This window comes from Sinohyriopsis cumingii, chromosome 2, assembly GCF_028554795.1.
Source record: "Sinohyriopsis cumingii isolate HCF-2022 chromosome 2, ASM2855479v2, whole genome shotgun sequence".
In the NCBI taxonomy this organism is placed as follows: domain Eukaryota; kingdom Metazoa; phylum Mollusca; class Bivalvia; order Unionida; family Unionidae; genus Sinohyriopsis; species Sinohyriopsis cumingii.
This window is the reverse complement of record NC_142962.1, coordinates 167,802,138-167,826,232: the sequence shown is the minus strand read 5'-3', so window position 1 is coordinate 167,826,232 and position 24,095 is coordinate 167,802,138. Positions and strand designations below refer to the sequence as shown.

The 24,095-nt window shown below is 35.5% G+C and overlaps 1 protein-coding gene across 1 annotated transcript in view; it reads left to right on the top strand.

Moving 5' to 3' along the window:
* Window positions 1–8,341, top strand: part of LOC149806266 (bis(5'-adenosyl)-triphosphatase enpp4-like) — an 85,471-nt gene extending 77,130 nt beyond the window's left edge. The window contains exon 4 of the mRNA XM_089951213.1: window positions 4,686–8,341. Within this exon, the coding sequence (XP_089807339.1) occupies window positions 4,686–5,030 (345 nt within the window). The 3' untranslated portion in view covers window positions 5,031–8,341. The remainder of the gene's footprint in view (window positions 1–4,685) is intronic.
* Window positions 8,342–24,095: the final 15,754 nt, after the last annotated feature.

Sequence of the window (24,095 nt, the reverse complement as noted above, 5' to 3'; positions counted from 1 at the left end):
GTTGTGTCAGAAGTGCTGACCTCAATTAGGGTTTGATAGTAAAATTGTTAAGACTTGACCTCAATGCGCCGCTATAGGTACGTGTGAAATCATATGTTAAATTAGGATATGGGTTTAACATAGGAATGATATTCTAGCCTGTAAGTGTATTGCCTTGTATGGGAAATGAATATTACGTGGTATGTTTGAGACCATAGTGTCGCTAACGTGTAAGCTATGGAGTCTCATGTTCGCTAGCCAAGGTTCTGATATGTTAACCCTATCTACACCTTGGTGGATCGAACATATATTTCAGTGTTTGAGTTGTGAATTTCATTGGATGCTATCATGCGGCGGTTAGCCACCGCTTCCAATAAAAACAGACTCAAAGGGGAATGGCAATGTTAATATTTTATATATAATCCAAACATACCATATATGTACGCGCTATTTGATTTCTGTCAAAACACACATCCCTACCATCCAACGAAAACTGTAGGAGTGTTTAGATACACACACGCTTAAACAAACATATATATTATCACACAAGACGATGTAGGATGTAAAGTGGGTGTTGATGAAATAGGCACTCACGTACAGACAAACGTACTACCACACACAAGGTTAAGATGTGTTTATAGACACACTGTTATACAGTAATATAAAAGCACAGACTCTCACAAGGGAGGAGATAAAGGGAGTTTTGAGCTTTAGTTTTCATCAACATAGAACACTCACACACAAATGCATCATGCGCAATTTTGTGCTGGCAATTAAGACTAGTATCTCTTTTTTCTGCAGATATCATCCGACATGAAGGCTGATCTGAAATTGATTAGATACAATCAAATACACCACATATACTATCCAGCAGTCGATTTTAAATACAACTGAAACACTCGCCTTACAATCCACCAGCCACCTTTTGATTACTACTCAACACACACTACTTTACTATCCACCAACCACTTGTTGATTACTAATCACTTTTTGGATTACTACTCAAACACACACCTTACAATCCAGCAACCACTTTTGGAATAAAACACAATCCCCACCCACTTTTTGATTGCCGTCTGAGTACAGTCCAAACACACGTATTACAATCTACCAACCACTTTTGGATTGCTATTCAAACACACATCTTTCAATTCAGCAACTACTTTTGGATTGCTATTCAAACACACATCTTACAATCCAGCAACCACTTTTGGATTGCTATTCAAACACACATCTTACAATCCAGCAACCACTTTTGGATTGCTATTCAAACACACATCTTACAATCCAGCAACCACTTTTTGATTAATACCCAAACACACACCTTTCGATGCAGTAACCACTTTTTGATTGCAGTCAAAACACACCCTCTACAATCCAACACCGTCTATTTGATGGCAATCGAAACACACACACCTACACTCCAACATAAAAAGTATGGTGTTTATGCACACTGTTTACTTACATACACACCAGCATTCTATTAAACTGTGTTGGTTTATACTTAGGTATAAAGTGTGTATAAACACGCCTAAGTAAGTGTGTTTTATGTTTACGAGCCCTCTCTGATAAATATCTTGCCCGGGTGTCGGCATCCCACTCAAAGTTTTTCTGCCTATTATATCAGTTGTGTAGGTAAAAGATTGTAGTCTTCAGCAGAAGCGCTTCCTATTTGTATCATTATATTCTCTAATGTCAGCGCAATGTCTTTCACAGTAACATATATAGTGCAAGCTTAACCATCTCACTTTAACCAACTCTTTAATTAAACGTGTGCACTAATTATTACACATATAGCAAATTCATCTATTTCTGACCATTTAATTTTCGGGGAGGGGTAGCTATGAGTTTCTTTTGAGCTTAAATATTTTCTTTCCTTCTATCTCAAGATACTTAACATTTTTTCTCCAGATTATATCGTAAATATAATAGTGGTTTATTTTGCTTTAAATGAGCGCATGATAATTTTCCAACTTTTGAAAGACGGAAATTAAGCAAAACTGTGTCAGGCCGCTGCCCCAGAACATTGGATTGTTTGTTCAGTGTAATCGCGGTATACGTGGTACGTATCACGATACGTTCAGAAATACCTCCGCACACCGCAGTACAAAGACACAACTCTTCCATACACAAAGCACTTGAATTGTCTTTAATCTTGCTTAACAGTCTGCGCCATAGTCGCTAAATAAATTACTCCGCTATTTGATGATTTACTATCCAGTGTTGGATATGCTCTCACGCCGATCAACTCTGAGGTCAAATCTATATGTTAGAGCAACAAATTATTTCCAAACGCGTGGTCATATTACTTCTTTAACTTACTGAAGTCAGTCTAATACATCTCTTGGAAATAATTTTAAACTAAGAACAATTCCTTTTTAGAAAAGGTGTGTTAATATGTACTTTTGGAAAGCGTAGAACCGCTGATGTTAATTGAAGCACTTCCTTTGTGAAATCTTCATCTTCAGAGGTACGTAGTGTTACACATTGTAAAGCTCTTCAATTTGTGAGGTAAATAAATCTTGCTTGTTGTTCGTAATCCCACAATGCCTAAATAGAAGTAATCGGTTTTCAAAACAAACAGAAACTTGTGAAGTTTGTCTTCTTAAAAGCAGCGTAAAATACAAGTTGGTCGCTATGGTAAAGTAGTGACGGATGGAAAATGATAAAATAGAAAAACTTGAAATATAAGGGGGCGCTCACCAGTTATTATGGACTTTTGAGAGAGTGACTTATGTAAGGTGAAGTTGTTTGCGTTTAAAACATGCACAGTGGAGAGAATGTTGGCATACCTCTATGCTACTTTAATCTAATGTGGCTGACATTTCTTTGGATACTGTACATTTGGAAATTGTACATGATCTAAGCACACTGCTAACTAAAATGACTGATCCCTTGTGCTCAAACAATCAGTCTCAATTAGTCTAAAATACAATATCCGTAGCAGCTATTAAAATAGGGAAAATGAATTTTGCCAGACTAGACAATACCAGCTTCTGAAAGTGCAACGAATGAATTACCAAAGATATAAAATGTAAAAAAGGCTATCGGCTCTTTTTATACAATTTACCTCTGAAGTTCAGAAAGTGAAAATGACCAAGTAGAGCAGGCACTTTTTTTGAAAGGTGCATATTTGAAGTAAGACCAAGCTGTATACTCTATAACCCATAGTACACCCATCAATCATACACCAAACTAAAGGGAATTAAACGTTCTTTGAACTATACCTAAGATATACAAGGTCTTTTTTATATTGCATGTATAACCGGTGAGGAAAGCCGGGGAAATTCTTTTTCTTTGAAATTCTAACCCTCCCAATGCAAAATGCGAAACTGTAGAGCGCCACCTAAGTAACTGAACACATGTTAGCTCCGCTGAATCAGGAAATATAGGTGCTTGTAATCAGTGATCCAAATTGTCGTTACAGAGAGCATTACCTCGCGAAGTAAACCAATACCGTGGGGACCATGAAATGTATTTCAATCCATAAAGCTACTGCCTTCATTATCAACTTTCCCATAAATCATTTAGGTATTGAACAAAATAGCTATCGAAATATTCAACGCATGGTATGGGTAAATTTTAGCAATCAGCATGATTTTACTTTTACGCCAAGTAAAGAACGTGGAAGTTGCATATAGTGATACCTTTGTCCGTCCGTCCGTCACTCAGTAATTCAGTTTTGTGTTGTACTGAATAAAAGAATGGTGTGGCTTTAATTTTCTATGCACACATATCTTGTTATTCTTCTCTACTCATGGTTAAGAACCATTTCCAGTGTTACATGTAATATCGCGTATTTACCAAAGTAAGTTTAAAATAACGACTGGTCCCTTAGCATAATATCAGAATTTACATTTTAGCAGTTATTTGTCGAGTTCAGGATTCTGGACTCCATGACTTATCGTCGAGGTTGAGAGGATACCAGCATTCTATTATGTCAGTAATGGTGTTCTTGCAAATAATTAATGGGGACTTTTATGACTGACATTGACGACGTTGCAATGCTCTTGTTGCATAGACTGACAAATTAAAGAAGCTATTAATGATTGACATGTATGACGCTGCAATGCTGTTACTGCACTGACTGACTAATTAACGAGGATTTTAATAATTGACAGCAATTACGTTACAGTGCTAGTATTGCAATGACTGACTAAGTAACAGGGACCTTAATGATTGACATCGATGACGTTACAGTGCTAGTATTGTACTGACATTAAAACCATATGAGCTGTGAAGGGTAGAGATAAATAAGCCTGCTAAAAAGTAAAAAGCCAAGTAAAGTATAAAAATTTTGTCACATTTAACGGTTTAAGCATTAATTTCGTTCCAGAAGAGAATTTGTCAGTTTTTCTCTAGCGAACACTGTGAATCTTTCATTCGGTCAGCCAATGGTGTGCTTGGTCCTTGTAACAAGAAATATGGTTCGGTATAATCACAACCCCGCTTTTTGAGTGACCTTGTTGTGTATGAATTCTTAATATGACTTTTATTTTTCATCATAACTAACGACACAAACAAATTCCGAAAAACAAAAATGACAGATGAAGCATTATCCAATGACAGATCTAAAATATATGTAAGTTAACCTTTGGAGGAAACTATCACGTGATTGTTTGAGTAGTTTTAAGTATTTAAGTATTTAACACAACATTATTTATTGACTGTGCAGAAGTAACACCATTCGATTTGCATTTTTCCAGAACCGCACTGCATATCAGCCGGGTAATGTGAGTGGGGCGCACGGATATGACAATCAGCTTAGCAGCATGAAACCGATTTTCTACGCCCGAGGACCTGACTTTAGACGGAACTATTTAGCAAAGCCTTTCAACTCCATTGACCTTTATCCGCTTATGTGCAAGCTTCTAGGAATAAATCCGGCCCCTAACAACGGGACTCTTGACAACACAGCTGACATTTTGGCTTCAAGCATTACTTCCAGTGCCATGTCAAACACGTGGTTTGTTGCTCATGCTATGCATGAAGTTGCAGAAGTTCTTACATGTATGCTGGGAAATATTTTATCCTTCTTTCGCAGATTCTAAAGCTCTAAGCGAACACAGATGCTAACCTCCATGAACATCATCTTTTCCATCCCATTTCAAACTGTAAAATGTATTAGTGACATCTCAGGCATAATTGTGACAAATTTCATGTTCCTCTCAGCATAATATTGGTTACTGTGTTGACAATATGCAATGTGCCTTTTTAAAATGGCTCACGTTTCATCATTTATGGGGGTGGGTCTGTGTTGGACTTTGCTGCTTAAATGTTTCGGCTATAATACCAAAATTAAATTACGCAATGATAATACCTATGTGGGGGGTTTGGGTTTCTCTATAGATATTGTAACGTGCTCCACCCCGGGGTTAATTTCCCAGCGCAAGCTCCCTTATATTTAGAGAATTTCTTCCTGTTTCGATGGTTCGGCAATCCTCAAGCTGAGACTTTGAATTGGTTGCAATAGTATAATGTACTGGTAGTACATAGTACGTCGTCTGATAACAGACGAAATCCCTGTAGAAATAATGGCTTCTTATACTAGCTACTTATCCGTGAGGAAATTATTTATCTAAGTATATAAACAACATAAAATCTGAATGAGAAAAATAGAGGATTTATTTTAGTCTTAACATGCCAATAAACAATTCAGTATAATAGAATTCACATATTCTCTTCCTAGTCAATAAATAAATTAGTATAACAGAACGTACATATACTTATAACCAGCAGTCTCAACAGTCAGTATTAAATAATAATATTGATCAAATATAATTTACTGTAATACTTTTATAACGTTTATAGGGGTAACATTAAAATCCCAATACAAACGGATTCAAATAAATATAATTAACAGGCGAAACGGGTGACCATTTCTTTTACGAAAAAATATATAAAGTCATACAAATGTACTGAAATAGCGTTATGGAGGCCCTATATCCCTACGTAAGAGTACTCAACACTTTATCTTTGGCTTTGATTTTCCTTAGTACATAAATTTACTATTAAATTTTTATATTGCATAAATGAATGTATATTTTCTAATATTATTATTTCTACTTAGAGAATGATAACATTCCCTATCACTTTTGGAAACCGATAATATATTGTAGTTGTATACGAACCCGATGCCGCTTGAAGGGAAACTGACTGGTTTGCGCGACACCCATATTTATAACCTTCGGTTGCACTACACAGTGTAACACTCCGCCAAAATAGTACATATTGTTAACAAGTATTTAAGACTCAATAAATACTAAATATCGTTAAATAGTACATATTGTTAACAAGTATTTAAGACTCAATAAATACTAAATATCGTTAAATTATTGAGATACAAAACAAACATTAAATGCTAATTATATTATTACAATCTTAATCGCAAACGTATGGTCAAACACTAGAATCCTTGTGTCACACGTATAAACAGTAAACATTGGCCTCCAAACAAGTTGGTGGTGCGGGAAAATTAGAACATGCACCATCCTAATGCGTTATCCTCGCAGGTGAAGGTAAGTGCATTATTTTCTTGTTGAGCATAACTTATTCTACGTAAAAACTAGTTATATCAACTGTTTATTGCTGTTCAATAATGACTGCATATAACGCGTAGTGGAAATCTGAGGTGCCTCCAATACGTAAATTGCCTCCAAAACAAAGATGGCGGACATTGTGAAATACATTGAACGTTGTACATAATATGAATGATACAGAACATTTGTTTTGTAATACATCGAACTTAACATAGTCTCAGAATATCCAATTGTATATAAAACTAATATATGTGTGATTTACAGCATTGAAACAATGTAAACCAATGATATGACACATTGGAGGTGCCTCCAGTACATAAAGTGCCTCCAAAACAAAGATGGCGGACATCGTGAAATACATTGAACGTTGTACGTAATATCAATCATACAGAACATTTGTTTTGTAATACATCGAACTTAACATAGTCTCAGAATATCCATCTGCATATGAAACTAGTATATTTGTATTCATGTAAAATTCGTAACAATATAATGAACTTATGAGAGAGTGACAGGTGTAAGATGAAGTTGTTTGTATTAGCAACATTGACAGTGGAGAGAATGTTGGTATACATCTATTACTTAGGATATTGTACTTGTGGAATTTGTAATGAGCACTTTGATACCCAAAGTAACTGCTCCCATGTGCTCGAAAAATCAGTCTCAATTAGTCTAACGTACACTCTCTTTAGCAGGAATTTTGCCGGAATTGACAAGACCAGCTTCGGAAAATGCAGTGAATGAATTACCAAATATTTAAAATTGTCAACAACAAAAAACTGTTGGCTCTTACACAATTTGCCTCAGAAGTCCAGGAAGAAAATGAAAATGGTTAGCTATCAATGTCTTTGTTCAAATAGCCAGCAGAAGAGATGCAATTATTTTGTTTAAAATCTAGCCCTATGCAAAATACGAAGCTGTCAAGCGTCAACTGTATGCAAGAAAACCGTTGTGCCTGTTAGGTTTGAGATCAAGTTGAAGGTCATTCCTCAACGGGAAGCATTGACGAAACTTTGCGTAGTCAGGTTCGAGATCAAGTTGAAGGTCATTCCACAACGGGAAGCATTGACGAAACTTTGCGTAGTCAGGTTCGAGATTAAGTTGAAGGTCATTCCTCAACGGGAAGCATTGACGAAACGTTGCGTAGTCAGGTTCGAGATCAAGTTGAAGGTCATTCCTCAACGGGAAGCATTGACGAAACTTTGCGTAGTCAGGTTCGAGATTAAGTTGAAGGTCACCATTTTTATAGGCGGCTCTCCAGCAAGAACCAACTCAGAATCAAACCTCGTGGTAATTCTCAGATGGGTTTGAGATTAAGTTTTGTGACACAGTTTTTATGGAAGGCTGTCTAAGTAGGAATAATTCGCAATAATTATCATAAGTACGAAATTTTACTGAAGAACGGTCTGTTGACTGTGTCCTTTTCTTTTGCCTTCCTTTTATATATTTTTAGTATCGCATATCAGCATTTATATATGATATATAGTATTATATATTATTTCAGATAGCTAATAATTGCGATACTTGTTGTTCATTAGAACAACCATGGCTAGCCAAGGAATACGTCCTTGGTCCAGAGAACTTAATTCCTGCCGAGAATGGTTTATCCGCTTTATAAGAAATTGATCAATGAATAAAAGAGTATGAACTCAAAAATGCACTGAAATTGCTGTGTTCTTTCAAAAAATAAAAACATGTATATCATTCACGATGTCATTACGTTAAATTCGACTATAGTCTGATAAAGTTATCTTGTTTGACAAAATGACCCATAACCCTGGCTGAATCCTTACCAGAACTAAATAAAAATCTTGTAAAGCTAATACTGATTTATATATTTTCGTATTAATGAATATACCATGTAGTACGTAAACAAATGGAGAATTTGAGAAACAGGACCACATTTGAGACATGTGCAGATGAAACAATCAAATGTCAGAGAGCCCCATCACTCGCCAGGAGAACAATTGTTCAAGATGACTTGGAGATTAAAAGCACAAACGTACAGATTAGACTGGCTAAAGCAATCCATGGTGAGTTTAGTGTGTTAGAACTATCCAGGTAAAATTGACAGATTTATAAGAGAAAGCTACTTTTGACTGACCCAAATTCCTGTTCGTTTGTGTTGAATGAAAGATGGCATTCAGTTCTGTGACATTTATTGTCAAGGGGACCCGAGTGGCCGAGCGATCGAAATCGCTTTCCTTTACCGATCACTACCCCTGCCCGTGTGCGTTCGAGTCTCAAGCTCAGCTAATGTGGGCATGTGAGAAAGCTAAGAGTAGCTTCCCGTGAGTCGGTGGCTCTTATCGGGTTTTATCTGTCCGTCTTGAATTGAAAAATGGAGTTAAACCCAAACAACAATAACATTTACTTTCGAAAAGAGAAGTTGTTTTCTTTACCACAAATTAATGGGAAAAAAACAGACATTTTTGACTTTTTAAAAACAAACTAAATGTCACAGTAATCAGAGAGTCTCGAGGAATTAAGATCAGATCTTTATTTTTTTTAAAAAAACCAGTCATTTAAGACGGAGAAAGACGCAAATAAAGTGATTCAAGGACTAAACTATTGCTTGATCAAAAATAATTCATAATTTGACTTGTTCCTTAATTTTCTTTTTGAAAATAAAGAAAATTATTAATAAGTTCATCGTACAATAAAGAGATGTGCAACATCCAAATGAACAAAATGACACTGAGTGTTTACGATAATCAACGTTATTTAGTGAATAATGTCAGTACTTTACCTTTTGGACATGTCGATACGTTGTAAGGAAAAAAAATAGTCTCATTAAAAGTTCGTTTCATTTGATTTGTTCAAAGTATCTGCAATTTATACACATTAGTAAGATTCATAATAACACATCTCATTTCAAATTCTATTTCCATTGCTAAAGAAGTCGACCAAAAACGTGTAATTTCATCTAAAATTTTTAACCGCAAAGTTGTACTTTTTAGCACGATCACTGGTATTTCATAATGTCTACTTCAAATAGTTTGTCTAATTAGGTTCGTTGCTTTCTTTCATAATCTAAATTCTCGTAATCATCATTTAGAAGCAAAGTATTTGTAACTTGATTTATATCAATCCATGGCTGTAACTAATTTTATATTCAATAAATTCTCATGATCACAGTTTCATACTGAGTCGCCAAATTCTATTGTAAATCTTCTTACACCAAATTATATTGTAAATCTTCTAACACCAAATTATATTGTAAATCTTCTTACACCAAATTATATTGTAAATCTTCTAACACCAAATTATATTGTAAATCTTCTTACACCAACTTGTATTGTAAATCTTCTTACACCAAATTATATTGTAAATCTTCTTACACCAACTTATATTGTAAATCTTCTTACACCAAATTCTATTGTAAATCTTCTTACACCAAATTCTATTGTAAATCTTCTTACACCAAATTCTATTGTAAATCTTCTTACACCAAATTCTATTGTAAATCTTCTTACACCAAATTATATTGTAAATCTTCTTACACCAAATTCTATTGTAAATCTTCTTACACCAAATTATATTGTAAATCTTCTTACACCAAATTCTATTGTAAATCTTCTTACACCAAATTATATTGTAAATCTTCTTACACCAAATTATATTGTAAATCTTCTTACACCAAATTCTATTGTAAATCTTCTTACACCAAATTATATTGTAAATCTTCTTACACCAAATTCTATTGTAAATCTTCTTACACCAAATTCTATTGTAAATCTTCTTACACCAAATTCTATTGTAAATCTTCTTACACCAAATTCTATTGTAAATCTTCTTACACCAAATTCTATTGTAAATCTTCTTACACCAAATTCTATTGTAAATCTTCTTACACCAAATTCTATTGTAAATCTTCTTACACCAAATTCTATTGTAAATCTTCTTACACCAAATTCTATTGTAAATCTTCTAACACCAAATTCTATTGTAAATCTTCTTACACCAAATTATATTGTAAATCTTCTTACACCAAATTCTATTGTAAATCTTCTAACACCAAATTATATTGTAAATCTTCTTACACCAAATTCTATTGTAAATCTTCTAACACCAAATTATATTGTAAATCTTCTTACACCAAATTCTATTGTAAATCTTCTTACACCAAATTCTATTGTAAATCTTCTAACACCAAATTCTATTGTAAATCTTCTTACACCAAATTCTATTGTAAATCTTCTAACACCAAATTCTATTGTAAATCTTCTTACACCAAATTCTATTGTAAATCTTCTAACACCAAATTCTATTGTAAATCTTCTTACACCAAATTCTATTGTAAATCTTCTTACACCAAATTCTATTGTAAATCTTCTTACACCAAATTCTATTGTAAATCTTCTAACACCAAATTCTATTGTAAATCTTCTAACACCAAATTCTATTGTAAATCTTCTTACACCAAATTATATTGTAAATCTTCTAACACCAAATTCTATTGTAAATCTTCTAACACCAAATTCTATTGTAAATCTTCTAACACCAAATTCTATTGTAAATCTTCTTACACAGAAAAATTAGACAATTGATAAAAAGGTATAATCGGAAAAGTCTTTGTATTCAGTCTCAACCAGATTTAGTGCAAACAACATCTTCCCAAAATTGGTCACTCCAGAATATGTAATGTAATTTGGTTCTTTCCAATCCATGTATTCGTAGGTAAAAGCCCCTTTCTGAATTTATCTTTCAAATCCACGCAATGGTAGGCTAAATCCCTTCATGACGTTTTCTTGGAAATCCACGCAATCGTAGGCTTAATCCCTTCTTGACGTTTTCTTGGAAATCCACGCAATCGTAGGCTTAATCCCTTCATGACGTTTTCTTGGAAATCTACGCAATCGTAGGCTTAATCCCATCTTGACGTTTTCTTGGAAATCCACGCAATGATAGGCTAAATCCCTTCTTGACGTTTTCTTGGAAATCCACGCATTCCTAGGTAAAAATCCTGCTTGATAGTTTGCTTCAGATCCTTGTACCAGTAGGCAAGTGCCCTTCCTGAACGTTATTCTAAATCTACGTATTCGTAGGTAAACGCCCTTGCTGACTTTTGTTTCAAATCCACGTGTATGTAGATTAGTCCCCTTTTTAATTTTTTACCTTTTAATTGTTGTTTTCTTGCATTCGTATGTAAAGGCCTTCTTAAATTTATGTTTCAAATCCATGTATTCCCAAGTAAAAGCCCTTTTAGATGGTTTGTTTCCAATCCATATATTTGCAGGCAAAAGAACTTTCTGAACTTTGGTTTCAAATTCTTACATTTGTAGATAAAACCCCATGGTGAATGTTTCTTTCAAGTCCACTCATTCGTCGGTAAAAGTCGTTCTTGACATTGTTTTAAATCCATGCATTCGTACTATAATAGTCAAAGGCCCTTCTTCATTATTTTCCAAACCACGCATTCGCAGCTAAAATTCTAGATTGAATTTTTTGTATCAAATCCATGTATTTGTATTTGTATGCAAAAGATCTTCTAGAATTTATGCTTAAACTCCGTAATCAGCTTGCAATATGACTTAGATTATAATATTGCTTTCCTTCGCATTCATTTCGACGCCTTCTATCTCTCCGTGTGATGATTATTTTGCTGCAGTTCTCATATTAGTCCTAACTTGTTTTGTTGCCCAGCTCAGTAATGTTGGCTTTAAAAGTATTTATTAACCTTTTAAGTTCTTTCTTGATCGTTATAATGGACTGTATTATCCAATTCTTTTTCTAGATGTTGAAGATGAGATTGTTAAGTATTTATTCTTCAAGAGATTATTTCTTTCACCGATATAACATCAGCTGTACATATCACTGTTTATCCTGGTTTTGACTTGTTGCAAATATTGTCATATGTTAGGTTTTGTATCGCATATGGCAAGGTCTTCATTCTGAAGAACATATGCTCTTCGCCTTCCTCATTGTTAGACTTGACTAGCAGTAGAAAGGACACTTAATGTTTGTCTGAATAAGGCCTGCTTACTTCGTTAAAGGTCATGTTTTCATGAATCCATATTTCAAACTCTGATATTGTGTTAGCTTATTCAATACCAAACTGTTCAATGGCTGGTAATTTTATTCTTTACGTGTTCCCTGCCAGACTTAGTATAATTCTAACCGTCATCATTCAGAGTCTTGCGTAATTGCGTATCAACTCGATTGCGTACAAAATATATCTTGTCTGCATCTAATTTATCTACTGTATCTGCTAGATTGGCAATGCGGTTAGTCTGAAATGATTGTTGATGGTTTCATGTAGCGCAGCTGCTTTTATGTTTTGCTTCAATGTTATATTGGAAACAAAGTAACTAGGGCTTTCTTAGAAATATTTTCCCGCTCATTCTATACATGATCTACGTATGCTTTACATGTCGCGGACATACTTATAAAATCGGTTTATTTGTAATCTTCATCTATGATGCTGATACTCACTTTATTATGTGAATCCATCTGTACTTGCTTGTAATTACCAATGCACTGTATAAAACAATGTCACCGTGAAAAACATTTTGAGCAAGAACATACTAGATGCAGCACGTGTGGTTGTAACTGTCCCGCACAGTGTGGATATGAACGACGGATTGCAATCCGACATTTGTAACTTTGGTTTAACCAGTCTTTACAATTAAGAAATATCAAACAATGTGGACCAGAAACTTTCACATCTACAACAATAAGAAAAGAGTGAATTATAAAAATAAAAAAAACTTACGTGAATATGTTTCTAATTGTTCCAACACGAACAACTAAATCTATGATGATGTTGCAATTGTAGATCCTACACCTGTGAAACAGCATACTTAGACGATGAATCCTATCAAGCTGGACTGTTTGGAAAAAAAAGAAATTCAGTATTTACTGAAGAATGATTTCATTCAACCGAATATAATTAACTGGAGTTCACCATGTCCTCTTGGGCCTAAACCTAAATATATTTCGACATTTGCAGCTCCATACGGACTTCATTAATATTAACTCGTATCCGTTGGTATGAATAATTCTCCGTCAACATTCCAGCATTTAACGAACGTGATAATATATAGTTCAGATCATTGTGATATTTACATCGATGGCATCATCATCATGGAATCCATACAAAAATTATTTGATCGACTGCAAATGTGACAACTACTTTAGGTAAAATAAATTTTGCCGCGCTTGCGTTGCATTTTGAGGAGATTGTTCGACACGGTGAAGTTACACCTGAAGAAGTTAAGACCGTTGCTATCTCTAAATTCCCAGTGCTTGTTTGTAAAGATTAACTGATTTTGTAGATATGGCTGGATATTATGGGAAATTCCGTTCACATTTTTCCTTAATTGCTGAGCCTCTAACCAATTTGTTGCGTGAGAAATGCAAGTTTTATTGGTCTCACAAATATCAGGAGGCTTTTCACAAATTAAAGGCCATACTTAAGAGTGCACTAGTTCATTTAGCTCCAAATGTTAGTCAAAAACTTAAAATGGGTGCTGACGAAAGTGATGTAGAAATTGGTGTAGTCTTGATTCAAAAAGACAAAAAGGCATGGATCATTCAATGTGCTATTTTATCTAATTAAAAACTAAACAAGCTCCAGAGATATTCTTCCACAATCAAGAAGGAATACTTGACTTTGTCATTGGCTTTCCAACACATTTAAGTGTATATTAGTTCAGCTCCATCTCTGATTATTTTATTCATATGCCCCTTATTTTCATTAACAAAATGAAAAACCAACGTCAGAGGTTGCTAAGGTAGAATTAGATGATTCAGGAATAAAACACTGATATTAGACACATCAAGGAAAAAGATAATTTGATTGCAGATGCTCTTCATGTATTCAAATTACTCTATTGCTTTATTTTGTGTATATTTCGTGACATTCATAAGACATCTCGTTGGGTAAATTGAATTCCTATAGTATCATATGTATATCTGCTTGATGCGTAAATGAAATCTATTGCATACATCTTTCTTTTTCTTTATGAGGGAAGGTGTTATGTTTATTTAATGTGTATTATGTACTTAAGCTTTGTCCCTAACTAGGACAGATGCTTAGCCTACCTGACTATTCTTGTATTTTTGTAATGTTTGTACTTTAAAGATAAGTCTTGCACGCGATATTCGTGATCACGTACTGATTTTAACCCTATCTTACAGGTCAAAGTTCATCACTTGAGTAGAACGATAGTCCAGTGCAAGTCCTTTTACTTTGCATTTGGTATGCACTTATCGTTATTGATCTCTGTGTTGGTAACCGTAACTTGCTTAGTCCAGCACTAGTAAAATCCAGTTTTCCTCAGAAACAAATTAAACTTCATATTTTCAAAGATCATCTTCCTTTGTTCTATTTCACGTGTTCCAACGTGATGTCCTCTAAGGATCAATACCGATCTGGAGTCTGGTGCGAGGAAGGATAGCCGCTAACTGCTTCAGTTTTAAAAAATGTCGTTGACACAGCATGAGAACATTCCTTCACTAGAGTCGTCATCTTGTTGTCTTTATTCTGTGGGGAAAAAAGTGCCAAATTTCGTATAACTTTAACAGATAAAGAGCATGGAAAAGAATTTGGCACTCACCCATGTTTCTATCAAATCGCATTATGCAGCATCGTGACGTCAAGGTTGGTCTAGACTACAACCACCACCAGTACGGCGTGAAACATCGTATTTCCTAGGTAATGATGAGATAAAAACAGTATGAAGTGGTAACACTTTAGGTTTGATGAAACCGACGTATCGGGGATTGTGTTCTACGTGTATGCGTTCTATCAACATTTCAGGATGACCTTTGGGAAATCAAGCCTTTTTACACACCCAAGGATACAAGGAAAACACAATGCTGTATTTATTTTTCTCTCCTTGAGATGCGTCCACTTCATACAACAAGCGTGTTGCATTGGTTCGTCCTCCAAACAAGCTGTTATGTAGATTTATGGTTCGAATGCATAAGGCGGTATTCTTCAACGTTGCGCTAGCTTCTATCCGATAAATCATACCCCCCTCCCCCAATCTGTTTTGATACTGATGGGCGATGTGTGGGTCTGATGTCACCTGTTCATTAATTAATGTAGAATGTATCAACATTCAAATTATTCCGGAACAAACCTGTATACTCTTTAGACACACACCGGTAATTGGTAACAGTCATATCTTGCGCGAAATTCAAAATGGCCACGGGACAGATGGTTGAGTTATTCCACGCGGATTTATAAGTCCTCAAAGTCAGGATTTGCTCCGGAAATCTGATGCACATTACACCATAGAACCCTTCAGTTGACAGTAGCTTCACAGCGGCGAGAAATACCGGTGAGTGTATAAAATGTACACCGATCTGAGCAGCCAATATTCACCGCCGATTTTTGCCTGTTTTAATGAATAGGTAATATCACCCCCAAAAACTGCCAAACGTTATCCTCAATGATGAGGGACTGATTTAAATTCTATATCGGCTTTGAAACATCAATCATAGTCGTGTTCCCACATTTCAATATCTTGGTACCCTTGATGTTCCTCATTCAGGCATCGTTATTACTATATCTCGTCGTACAACTCTTCCAAAGTGACCTCTGACAAGAACGTTACATGTCTCGTTTTGGCACAGCATAGACAGCTATTTGACAGTTATGAAATATATCTATATATATATATATATATATATATATATATATATATATATATATATATATATATATATATCGAGAGAGAGAGAGAGAGAGAGAGAGAGAGAGAGAGTAATAATTCAGTTTGCTTTCAGTCTGTGTAGATGGAAGAGTCCCAACAGAGAGCATTCAAGTCAAGGATTTATAGAGTCATTTGAAATTATACTTCCCTCCAGACTACAGTCTACTCTATTCGGAGTAAAAGTCAAGAAACCGGATATGTCTGTGAATAGAAAGGACATTGGGCTCCAGAATGTCAACAACATCAAAGAAAAGCACGCCCGGCCCTAGGATGTGCGGGGCCCAAGGCAGGAGGCGATGAGCACGAGACCCCAAGCACACAACAAAATGCATTGCGGAGTTGATCCCGAGGCCATTGCTTCGTTCGCCTTGCCATAGGGCCTGGCCTGAAGAAAGGAACTTCTAAACCAGGAAAAAAAGAAACAAAAATTTAGATATACCTGTTTGAAATGTCTAGAAAGAGGGCATTGGTCCTTAGAGTGTCCCAAGATAAAAGAGAGCAAGGAGAAAATTTTCCTCAGAAACAGAAGAACAAACCCGTCAAGAAACTGAAGTCAGGGCAGGTAGAAGAAAAAAAGTAGAAGCCGAAAACCCCATTCAAAAGAGAAAGACGGTGAAAGAAAGAAGGGAATAGTGTTATGTATATTTAATTTGTATTTGTTGGGTTTTTGTCTTCCTGATTATATGTTGTGTATAGTTGTATTTTAGAACTCACGTTGTAAATCGAGTTCATTGTGTACCTGACCAGTAACTGTTATGTTGTAAATAAATAATACATTTCTCTATGAGTGTTGATTAAATATTAGGATCATTATCAGTGGAAGTGAAAAAGCTTATGTTAATTTGAGACTAAGACATTGGAATTCCCCCATGATAAACCTGATGTTAATCTGAGACTAAGACATTGGAATTCCCCCATGATAAACCTGATGTTAATCTGAGACTAAGACATTGGAATTCCCCCATGATAAACCTGATGTTAATCTGAGACTAAGACATTGGAATTCCCCCATGATAAACCCGATCTTCATGATGTTTCCTGTGTTCTATATCAGTTTTAGTAATAGACCTTATCTTCTTGACAAATTAGAATGTTCCTGAAATGAACTTCTGACCATTACCCTGGTTCATCTTTTGAGTCTTAGTTTATAGTGTTCTGTTTCATCTGGGTGGAATTATTTATTCAAATTATTCTATACTGGATATACAAAGTGTTCATCTAGAATATTCGTGGAGATGGAGATATAGTGAGTTCAGAAAATAAACATTTTGGATTATATTATTGAGATACATCGAAAGAATGTTAGAATATCAATACACTACAGACAACTGGCACATCAGCACATTCGCGACTACAGGCACGTCAATGCATTCAGTATTGGAACTTATTTGGAATACCACTAGAATTCAGTAAGAGATTTGGACTTGTACTAAACCTTTAAGGACTATTTGCTATTTGGAATTTAATTCGCATTACCGTAAGTTCTTTTTAAATTTTCACTTTGTATTCTAGAGAAATAAACTATTTGTTGAATTTTACAAAAATTATTAGTTTTCGCTCTTTTCTATTACAGAGTTTTAGACCATATAGTCGTAATAATAGACCTATACATTATCAATATGATTCTGATTTTACAACAATAAACGTCGACACAAACACGTATCGAAAGAAAATTATAGAGTTGGGCACCATGAACTGTTATATTTAATTTGCATTGTGTAATTGACTTTTTGTCCATAATTTAGGGTAGGAGTCGGGCCCACCTAACTATAGTTTTTATGTAAACAACATATTAAAATAATTCTCGTCTATGATTTTAGATTACATGTTAAGATTATTATTATTTGGAGGTAAGCATGTTTACTTGGATGTGAGCTCAGAACATTGGTACTCCACTCTGAAAATCCCAGTGTACCTAATGTTTGCCACATTCTTTGCTAAAGTTGAAGTAGTAAACCTGACTTTGTTGACAATTTAAAATGCTCTAAAAATAACCTTTGACCCTCATCCTGGTCCTCATATCGTATCTTAGGCTTTTACATAAGGGAGAAGTAAACATAACTGCTGTATTCCCTATCTTAACATCCCCGTCTAAGCTGAATAAATGTTAGCTGTGTTCAATTAATATTTGAGAGCATTTATTTATTTAAATTATTCATTGGAATTACAAAGTGTTCATTGACTGTGGGACAAATCACTAGTTTGGGATTATTGTCAGTTCATTCAAAGATATTCTGGATTATATATTTGTGATACAGCAAGACTGTTATCACATCCACACTAAACCAGGGTATCGGTACATCAGCACATTCGAGATTGGAATTCATTCGAAACACCCTTGGGATTCATTTGGAATACTCTGTACTTTTGAACTTGTAATAGAACTTTTAGGACTGCTTGGAATTTAATTCACAATATTGTAAGTTCTTTTAAAAATATTGGGGAAATAAATTATTTGTTCAATTTTACAAAACGTGTCTGTTTTTGCATTTTTCTGTTGTTTTTTTAATAACATCGAGGCGTACAATGTCATACTGCAATTTTTTTGGGAACCAACAATTTATTGTGCTGAGGCAATAGCCTGATACTTTTCTAAACAAAAATATGTTGGGCTGATTTACACGAAAATAATAACATATTATGCCCATTACATAATCTTGACATGAAAGAAAATAAATATATTCCAACTCAAAAGAAAATCGCAGTTCTCCGCCCGAAATTACTTAAGAGTGGATGAATTTGCTACGTGTATGTTAATAGTTGTGTACGTTGTAATCAATAAACTGTAACTAAAGTGGAACCATTAAGCACACATTATAGCTTACGCCATGTGAAAGGCATTGTGCTGATATTAGGGAACTTTTTGATAAAAACAGGAAGTATTGGCGTTAAAGCCTACAATTAACTAGCTACATTATTGATATAATAGATAGAGAAACTTTGACTCGGACGTCAACAGCCTGGAAGGATATTTATCAGCGAGAGCAAGTAAACATCATGTAAGCATAAAACACACGAACCCACACAACGGGAAAATATTTAGTGGACTTCAGAAATTGAGTAATATTCAAACAAAAACAAACGCTCTCATAAAAAACCCATAGATGATTCAAAGTCTTACATGGGAATGCACGTACTTCACACATTAGTATAAAACGTATACAATATATATATCTGAAGATGACTTCTTTATTTCTAAATCCGATTGTTTTCCAAAAATTTGCACTTGGCCCGAATATCTTTCACAACATCCATTTGGCGATCACATTTGCATGCGTGACACTTGTCGAACGTGTGATTAAAGGGTTATAAATATAAATTATATTTGTAACATTTGAAGTTAGTTCGTTACAAACACATGCTGTTAACATAAATGAGTTGGTAATAAGATTACTCTGGAATTTATGTACATTCATTACTGGCGGAAACTACATTACAGTGAAAAGTACGACAATAAGTACCACCAGAAACAATTACCGCCGTAAACCGGTATGCCTGCAATACCACTCACCTCTGTTAAAAGACCGGCGATAAAATGAGTGGAGACCTTATCATGAACAAAACCGAACTTAACATGTGATAAAACCCTCCGTGATATCGATGATGATGTCACAAAAATGATGTGATATTAAGGTCCTGCTTGACGACATCATACATTTTTTGTTAAAAATTCGAAGTTTTCTGCTGGAACATATGTAGAGATACCAAAACTACCGCAGTAACCTCTGGAATATTTAGTGCAAACCAATTTAGAGAGTAGAGCAGGCTGGTTCTGTGTTTTTTTTTTTCTGGGGTTTAACACCATTTTTCAGCCCATGATAGGCTATATGGTAGCCATAATAGTTAGCGAGTAAACAACCCTGGAATAACCACCGATCCGCGACAGCTACTGGCAAGCGTTCTCACATACTTACATTACTCGAGCGCTCACCGTTACGGATCACTACCATCTCACCTCTGTCTGCTTGGGTTCGAGTCTAGGGTTCGGCCAATATGGGTATGTGAGAAAGCTTACTAGTAGCTTCTCGTGGGTCGGTGGTTCTTTCCGGGGTTTTCTCTGGTTATTTCTCCACCATTTATACAGGCCACCATGTATAGCCTATATTGTGCTGAAAAATGACGTTAAACCCTACAACAACAACAACAAACTCACGATGACAGATGTGAGATCTGTGAGTGATCTGCAAAGGCGAGTGCCCTAGATCAGTAGGAAACCCAGTGCCCCGGCATGTTTTAGATTTCACAATTTCATCATTTTTCAATATTAAATGAGTTAAATGTTTCAATATCATGGCTCAACTAAATATAATAGACCCAGATGTTCGCTCTGTTCTCTAATTAATCAAAATGCTTCTTTTAGTAGCAGTAATATCAGAGAAACATTTAAAATGTATTGTAATACTAAATGTGCAAACATCTAATGTCGTTTATTTGATAACCTGTAAAATGAAATATGCTGGACAAATTCGTCAGAACGTATCTAAACACATGAACAAAGATTTTACATAAATAACGGTTTTAATCGCTCACTTGAATGACGGCTTCCATAATTTACAGGATATTTTATTTGAGATAATTGATATTGTTAATTCGGAAATGGAACGTCTGTTAAACGAAACATATTCGATTCATCGTATCGATACCATTATTCCAATAAGTGTAGAGTTTGCATTTACTATACTTGGTCCCGTTGATTTTGATTTGTGTATGTCAGAAACACATTCTCAAAAGTTGCAATAACTGGTTTGGTTGGGATGTACCCAATTTAAAATATGTTGCCAACAATGTTTGCGGTATTTCTACCCTGAATGGTAACCATTACAACTCTCTTCTTTTCTTTTTTCGTAAACTTCCATTGCCATATTTACATGATAACAGAAAAGAAATGTATCAATATATCAGCCTCCTCTTTTCTTTGTCCCAACTGCTATATATTTAATGAAAGTGGTGTAACCAATATTAACTATAATTTTATTTTTTATTTGTAGAAAGCTGATACAAATATCAATACAATAGTATTGCGTAATTTCAGAATGTACTATCACCTCTATGGTGCATCTTTTAAACTATATATTAATCAAAATAATTGCATCTTAAGTTTAAATTCTGATATTATAACATTTTACAATCTTAGATATTGTGTATAGTAGCTGTACAAAGGAACATAGTTCAAAATTAATTCTGCAATGGAACGTCCAAGAATTCACGTTTGGATAATGTCAGACATCTGAAATGGAACATCCATAGATTCACGTTTGGCTAATGTCAGACATCTGAAATGGAACGTCCATGGATTCACGTTTGGCTAATGTCAGACATCTGAAATGGAACATCGTTCGATTCACGTTTGGATAGTGTCAGACATATCTGAGATGGAACGGCCACGGATTCAAGTTTGGATAGTGTCAGACATCTGAAATGGAACGTACATGAATTCAGGTTTGGATAGTGTCAGACATATATGAATTGGAACGTCAACGGATTCACGTTCGGATAGTGTGAGACAGCTGAAATGGAACGTTCATGGATTCACGTTTGGATAGTTGTTGTAGGGTTTAACGCCATTTTACAGCACACAATAGGCTAAACATAGCGGCCAGTATAAATGGTGGTGGAAGAACCCGGGAAAAACCCCCAAAGAACCACCGACCCACGAGAAGCTACTGGCAAGCTTTCTCACATACCCACATTGGCTGAATCCGAGACTCGAACCTACGCACACAGAGGTGAGATGGCAGTGATCCGTAACGGAGAGCGCTTTAGACCACTCGGTTACTCGGGGCCCCAAGTTTGGATAATGTCAGACATATCTGAATTGGAACGTCAACGGATTCACATTCGGATAGTGTGAGACATCTGAAATGGAACGTCCATAGGTTCACGTTTGGATAATGTCAGACATATGAAATGGAACGTCCATATGTTCAAGTTTGGATAGCGTCAGAGATATCTGAATTGGAACGTCAACGGATTCACGTTCGGATAGTGTGAGACATCTGAAATGGAACGTCCATGGATTCACGTTTGGATAATGTCAGACATCTGAAATGGAACGTTCATCGCAATGGAACGTCCAAGAATTCACATTCGGATAGTGTGAGACATCTGAAATGGAACGTCCATAGGTTCACGTTTGGATAATGTCAGACATATGAAATGGAACGTCCATATATTCAAGTTTGGATAGTGTCAGACATATCTGAATTGGAACGTCAACGGATTCACGTTTGGATAGCGTGAGACATCTGAAATGGAGCGTCTATGGATCCACGTTTGGATAGTGTCAGACATATCTAAATTAGAACGTCAACGGATTCACGTTCGGATAGTGTGAGACATATCTGAAATGGAATTTCCACGGATTCAAGTTTGGATAGTGTCAGATATACCTGAAAAGTTCTAGTCATAGATTATGTAGTATCTTTACTGATAAATTCATAACATTTAATCAATTATACACGTTTAATCGAAAATGAAATTTTTTGTCTGCATTTGTTTATACATGTTCTACCGTACCGATAAATAAGAAGAATTTGTATCTACATGCACTACTTATGTTGCACGGTAAAGTTTTATTTTCACCATAAGCGAAACACCTCATTTCACTAGATTTAGGCTCAGCAGTTAGAGTAGGGAATTCAGTCATTTCCAACTCTGGGAGATGAGCGTTTCTTTAAGTGTATGCTACTCGATTCAATTTACTGGGGTGTGTGACAGGTAAATTCTTCATTTACTATATCGTGTTTTTGTAAGTATAAGAATGGCAACCTAACAAAGGAAGTATTCTTCTAAGTAAAGAATAAGAACAGTCCCAGAACACCAGAATGCCCGAAACCAAAATCTAATTAAGAGGACGCCACAGAGTTTACGTCCTCAAACAATGTAACCCCATTTCAGGTCAACAACTTCTATCAACGTTCCCATTTACGCTTAATGTTAATTTCCCTTAGACGCCTCAATGGCCATTCAGAGGTTAAACCTATGGATAATTTTAACATAGGATTTCCCGCAGGCTCGACAATCTCCAAACACTAATGGCGCAATTCTAATTCCCATAGATTCCTCAATAGCCATTCAACAATCATCATGTACATTGTGACCCATTTTGAACAAGTGCTGACAGTGATGTACAAGAATGTACCAAATGAACTGTTAAAATATGGATTTTATTTTTCTATATGCCAGGAATAATTGACCGACCAGTTAACAATGATATTCATGTGCATCTAAAACCCAAAGAGAGTGAGATATGCACAAAGTATAAGATATGATAGAAAAAATAAAAAAGAAAAAATAGGGCCGATCTGTACAATTAAATTAGAGCGCTCTATATCCTGCTCAAAAAAGAGCTTTTAGTAATCAGAGATTTTCGTATATGTCAGTAGCATCAGACGGAACTTTTTTCCGGACAATCAAGCTGAGCAAAAGAGATGAGAAACATAATTTTTTTAAGCAGTTACTTAATGTGTCTTGTTTCTAGCACCGTTCTATACACATATACAGCCTGTCAGAAGACGTCTATTTGTTGCTGTTTTTGTTTGTCCGTCGAGTCGACGAGGACCACTTTATTCATCCGAGGGTTGGAGGGGTTGGTTCTGTTCTGGAATGTTCGTTTGCATAAGGGACAAGGGATGAGTGGGACATCTCCAGGAGAGTTGGTGACACGCGCATTTCTGGCTTGCCTCTTCAGCTCTGCAACAGCTGTCCTGCTACATTCGCACAACTTGGAGCCTTTGTGCACAGAGGAACGCCAAGTGACTCGATTGATTGATGTTTGCTCCCAAGAACCAGGGTTTATGTTGAACGCTTTCAATGTAGCTTTCAGATTGTCTTTGAAGCGTTTCTTCTGACCTCCGTGGGATCGCTGTCCTTGCTGTAGCTCGCCATAGAAGAATCTGTTAGGCAACCGGTG